Source organism: Zingiber officinale, chromosome 1A (assembly GCF_018446385.1).
Source record: "Zingiber officinale cultivar Zhangliang chromosome 1A, Zo_v1.1, whole genome shotgun sequence".
In the NCBI taxonomy this organism is placed as follows: domain Eukaryota; kingdom Viridiplantae; phylum Streptophyta; class Magnoliopsida; order Zingiberales; family Zingiberaceae; genus Zingiber; species Zingiber officinale.
The window spans coordinates 70,103,098-70,108,883 of NC_055987.1; the positions used below are offsets into that span (position 1 = coordinate 70,103,098).

The following is a 5,786-nucleotide window of genomic DNA, read 5'->3' on the forward strand; positions in this document are numbered from 1 at the left end:
TATTTTGTTGCGGATCGTATCCTTGCGAGGCGTGGTGCTATTTGAGGACCGGAGGCATAGCGGAAAAGGAAGCAAGAAGGATGCAATGACATAAACCCTAGGGTCGACGGCCAGAGTTGGCGGTGGCTAGGGTTAGCGGCATACAGAGGATAGCTATGGATGAGACCATAATAGTTGGAAAATTAGTTTTCATATTTATTGTCTTTTATGCTGTGATGTGTGTGCTATGTTTGTATGCTTGTGTGCATGTTAAAATTCCTCGTTTCTAAATAACTAAGTGGGAGAGGAATTATTTAAATTCCACGATCTCTATTACTGGTTTGTAAGTGATGCATTCAAACTTGCGCGTTGGCTCTTATTGCCTTCCTCCACAACGGATGAGTTTGTTTGCGGATCACTAGATCAAACTTCCTTTATGGATGATTATAGGAAGTTATTTAGGTGCGTGTGATCTTCTCCAACTGAAGGGGCACACTCTTATTTATGGACTAAGTATCAAGTAATGGTATACACTTAGGCGCATTTAATAGTATCCACCTCATCGGAGTCACTGCTATTATTTGTGTGACCGAAGAAAAACCAACTATTAATTTTATTTGTCATAAAGTTAGGATGACAAGATAATAAAATTAATGGGTAAAACATCCTCTTACAAATGTTTGAATTTGTATACGTCCACACTAACGTGGCATAAAAAATTCACGGTGTTTTGAGGTGTTGGTGAATTTAAATGATATTTTTTGAGGAATCAATATTATTTTAAATTCTAAAGTATTGAAAAAATATTTTGTGATTCTTAGGATTTCAAATGGCCTTCAAACCTCCTGCTGTTATATTAAAGAATAAATTACAAGTCCCAATTATATTGATTGGAAACAAAAAGTAGACTGCCCTCGTAAAATTGAGAATAATAAATGTGTATCCTATTCATTAGTTGTTGAAACATGTTTAGTGGTGTTATCTACCGGTACCTAGTGTGTAGATACGGGAGTCACTGATCATGTCTGTAATTCATTGCAGGGGTTCCAGGAAACCCGACGACTACATAAAGGGGAAATCACCGTCTACATGGGCAATGCAACGAAAGTGGCGGTTGTTGTAGTGGGAGATGTTTATTTATCTTTTGATAGGAATAAAACATTGATTTTGAGAAATTGTCTTTACGTACCAAGTTTTAGAAAGAAATTGATTTCAGTTTCTAAACTATTTAAGGATGGATATTTTGTTTCTTTTGATGACAAAATTGTTATCAAGAAAAATAGGTTAGTTATCTGTTCTGGTACATTGGTTGACAAATTATATACTCTAAATCTAATAACTCCCACGATGCAATAAATGAAAATTAATAACACATCTTCTAATTCTAATAAGAGAAAGCAACGTTCAAAAATAAACCAAGCATATCTTTGGCATCTAACTACAAGAAAACAGGGTATCAGAAACAGAATTTTAACATGGGAAAAAAATCCATTTTAAATTTTAATAAATTATAAACGGATTTGCTACGGAATTATTAATTCGTTTAACTTTTAAAAAAATTAATATAGAAAAAAAATTAAAAAGGATTTTAAAATAAATTAGAAACAAAATTTATAAATTAATTTTTATAAACAAAAATAAATACGAATTAGCAACGAAATTTGATACAAAACTTTTTTTGTTTATAAATCTGTTTAAAGATATTGTAACCAGAAAATAAATCTGTTTATAAATTATATAATATGAGAAATAAATTATTAAGTAATTATAAATATATTTTATTTTATATAATAAAAAAATCCCTAAACCCAATTTGAGATTAACTTCACATTTTCTCTCCTAAACTCGCACATGCGATTTCTTCTTCGTCGGCGCACACACGATTTCTTCTTCGTCGGCGCACACTCAATTTCTTCTCCGGCTGCACGCATGCGATTTCTTCTCCGACTTGCATGCGATCTTCTTCTCCAGTCCCAAATCAAGCACGGCTCTGACTTAAGGGGCAAGCGATCTTCTTCTATGGCTCCAAATCAGGCTCGACTCTAAGGCGCACAACCCTCCGACTTAAGGCACACATAATCTTCTTCTCCGGCGTTCTTTCCACGATCCACTGAACAAGCTTAAGCTTAGGTAATCCTAATCTTCTTTTCCAGCCTTCTTCTCTGTTCTAGAATGCGCAACACCAGTTGCGTCCTACTCATGCGATCGAGGTCATTCGTGTGACCTAATCGCGCGGTGGCTGTTGCACATGACGCCAGTCGCTCACACGACCTAACACTAGGCAGGTTAATTAATAATGATTACTATTTAATATTTCTCCACTATTAATTTGCCAGGAGGGTTTTAGCTATCACCATGTTGATCCAAGATATGTAATGTTAACCTACTGGATTCCTGATGAACCTTGCATGCTTCCTGGCACAGCAACTCATCAAATTAGAGTAGGAGGATTTGTTATCAACGATAACAAAGAGGTTGTTCTTGAAAACTTTGAATACCAATAAAAGTTCTTCTGTGTTATTTGTTTTATTTTTTTTTAAATACAAATTCAGCATTATCTTCACAAGTTAATTCTCCAATATGCTGGTGTATTATTTCTCTCCATTCAGGTGCTAGTTGTGAAGGAAAAGAAATGCCCTTCAAGGTGCCATGGGATATGGAAATTGCCAACTAGGTTCATCAACAAGGTATTCTAATTTCCAAGATTTTCCAAATATACCAATGCAATTTCTTAAATGAGTAGTGCTAAATGAATTTTGTTACTCAAATTTCTCAGTCGGAAGAAATATTTTCTGGAGCTGTAAGAGAAATCAAAGAAGAGACGGGGTGAGGGGATTCGTGTGGTCTTGCTAACTTAAAACTAAAACTTCCCTCTGTTTTTTTTTCTCTCACAATGTTCTATGTTATTGTAGATAGTGTTATGAATGGAAAGCAAGTTATGTAGATAGTGAAAAGCTCGAGGAAGAACTTGAAGATTTTGATGAAGATGAAGAAACACAAGATGAAACAGATTGTGACTCTAATAATAGTGATAGTGAATTTTTGTAGTTTATTGTACTATTTTTTCCCTTTGGAGCAAAGTGTACTCAGAGTAATATTGTAGCTTTTGTATAATAAATGTTGTTGCTACATTGCATTCCTTGAGTATATATCTAGTTATTTTAATTTAGTTAAGATTGTACCAAGTTGACAAGTTGTTCTCCGAAATGATTTTGAAACTTAAATAGGTATAAGCTTCTCCATATCATGACATTTCTTTTTTTATGTAACGTGGCAAATTCTCTACATCATACAATTTTTTAATTAAATATATTGATTATATTTTAACAATATTGTAGGATGTCAAAGTAGAGGAAAGGATATTAGTTCTAACAAATAGAGATCAAGGGGAAGAGGGCGACGAAAATGGTAATCTTTGACGATACATGTAACGTCCGAAAATTCTCAAATTAATTTTAGAAATATTCTATTATTTTTCTGGAATTTTAGGATATTTTTAGGGAATTTTTGGAATAGCAGAAGTAGAAAAATTAAATAAAAACGTAAAACGGCCTAAGCGGGAATTGAACCCGCGACCTATGGACTCTATGACATATAGGGTGATTTAATAACCAAGGGGCCCCAGCAGGGGTGTGCTGAAAGAAGAGGAGAGAAATTTTATTTATGGTCGAGTTGTGTTATATTAATCACTTAATATAAATAGGGGATTTAAGTGGGAGTTTATGGATTTTGATCGACAACTTCTCTTCTCCCTCAAACCCTCACCGCCGAACCTCTCTCTCTCCCGCACCCTCTCTTCACGCCAAACCAAGGAAACCTAGGGTTCCATCCCTAGGGTCGTAGGAGCACTTTCCAGCGACAACTCCGGCACGAGGACGTTCCTCTCCGCAAGAAGAATGCGTAGACATAAGAAGATCGTCGAAGAGATCTTCGGCTCCGGAAATCTAGCGATCAGATTGTAAGAAAACTTAGCGCAGGAAGTGAGTAACCCCTCACCTGTAGTATAAGTAGTTAATTGTATGCTTTTATACCCTTAGTGCAGCCATATGCAGAATTAGAGCACGCCAGGTGCCCGATAAAATGCCTAGTACAGTTATATGCTACAGTAGGCATTTTAATAGTTCAGTTAAATGTCATAGTTACATTTTAAATAGCATACATAGGCTTGCTCAGTTTATATGGGACTACGGTCCAATGGGTGGGCTCCCATAGTCGTCTCTAGGTTCAGATAACCATGTAAGAGCAGGATAAGATCAATCAGCTTATAAACAGTATTTTACTTTTATCAGTGGCACTGTACTGGACTCTCAGATGTCCTTGGGTTGGGCTCCCATAGTCGTCCCTATGTTTAGATAACCTAGTAAACCCTACTAGATTCGGGACTAGCTACCTCGGGTTTAGTTAGGGATGCGCGCATAGCAAGTGCAGTTATCGAGCCCATCAGCAGCATGATTATTATTTTTACCTATTTATGAAAATATTTTTCAAACTTCACGAACCAGATATGTGAATACAGCTTAGCTTCAGTTTAGTTTTCTTTTTGATATAATCAATAGCTTAGCTTATGTATCGGTTTAGCTTGCTTGTTGATACAATGAATAGCTTTATGTTCAGTAATCGATTAGTACAACTTGTATGTCCATATGTCATGTTTTAGCATTTTCAGCATGATCATCAGCATGTATTTCAAAAAGCATCCTTGAAAGCATGATTTCTTCGAATACATGTTTTTGTGAGGTAGATGGTTCTTACTAAGCTCCCAAGCTTACAATTTCCTTTTTCCTTATACTGCAGATAAAGGTAAAGGGAAGATGGATTAGCGGAGGCTGGAGGGCAATGTGATCAGATGTGTGTGAGAATGAACCTAGAATAAAGATCTTTGGAGACTAGTAAACTTTAAAAAAAACTTAGTATTTCCTTATGTTGTTACTTCTCTGCACTTTTAGGATGCTAAGTATCATAAATTGTGAAACTAGCAAAGTATAAGTAATAACCTATCTAGTAGTATTGTTTTATGTTTTGGTTGAGTTCTGACAATTCTGTATGAGTTCGTGGGTGATTTCAGTGAAATCAGAAACTCAATCGATCAGTTGATCGATTGAGAAGTTCTCAATCGATCAGCCGATCGATTGGGAGGTAATTCCCCGCGAATAGTGAGCAGGTGAGTCAATCAGCTGATCGATTGAGAGGTCCTCAATCGATCAGCCGATCGACTGGGAAGCGATCTGCTGCGTACAGAAAGCTGATGAATCGATCAGCTGATCGATCGGCCACGAGTCGATCAACTGATCGAACGGGAATTTAATTTCCACGAACAGAGAGCCTCTAAATCGATTATCAGATCGATTGGCCAAGCTGGATCGATCAGCCGATCGATCCAGAATTGACCTCGTGCACAGTAGCACGCTGAATCGATCAATGGATCGATCAGACAACTCTAATCGATCAGTCGATTGATTGAAATGTCTGATTTCAGCTAGAAGTGTCTAATTTCAGCTTTTTGATCAAATAGAAGGTTAAGCCCCCTTCTTTAGCTTATGTACAACTTCAGAAGTGTATTCTGCGTATAATTTTCAGATTTTATAGTAAATAGCAAAGAGTTTTAAATTAGATCAGCTTTTCCGCACTTTATAGTTTAGTTTAGCATAATGTAACCCCCAGCCTCGCAGCCTAGACAGTAGGAGGCGGGTCGTTACAGAGTGGTATCAGAGCAAGTTTCATACTTCCTACACACACACATCAGCATTGAACCTGCAGCTTTCAAGTAAGAATACTTCTCACCTTATTTATGTTTCTTGCTTTCATGT

General features: G+C 36.5%; 1 protein-coding gene across 1 annotated transcript; it reads left to right on the plus strand.

The window, feature by feature from the left end:
* The first annotated feature begins 2,269 nt into the window (after nucleotides 1–2,269).
* LOC122005191 (nudix hydrolase 8-like) lies at nucleotides 2,270–2,921 on the plus strand. The gene is made up of 4 exons (XM_042560141.1): nucleotides 2,270–2,453; nucleotides 2,589–2,666; nucleotides 2,756–2,805; nucleotides 2,892–2,921. The coding sequence occupies exons 1-4, from the start codon at nucleotides 2,355–2,357 to the stop codon at nucleotides 2,893–2,895; spliced, it is 231 nt and encodes a 76-aa protein (XP_042416075.1). The 5' UTR covers nucleotides 2,270–2,354; the 3' UTR covers nucleotides 2,896–2,921.
* The last annotated feature ends 2,865 nt before the right edge of the window (nucleotides 2,922–5,786 follow it).

Excerpts from the sequence above, each read along its gene's own strand:
- LOC122005191 (XM_042560141.1), top strand. The coding sequence starts at position 2,355 with ATGTTAACCTACTGGATTCCTGATGAACCTTGCATGCTTCCTGGCACA. Across the intron at positions 2,454-2,588 it reads TTATCAACGATAACAAAGAG|GTGCTAGTTGTGAAGGAAAA; the intron begins GTTGTTCTTGAA and ends CTCTCCATTCAG. Across the intron at positions 2,667-2,755 it reads CAACTAGGTTCATCAACAAG|TCGGAAGAAATATTTTCTGG; the intron begins GTATTCTAATTT and ends CAAATTTCTCAG.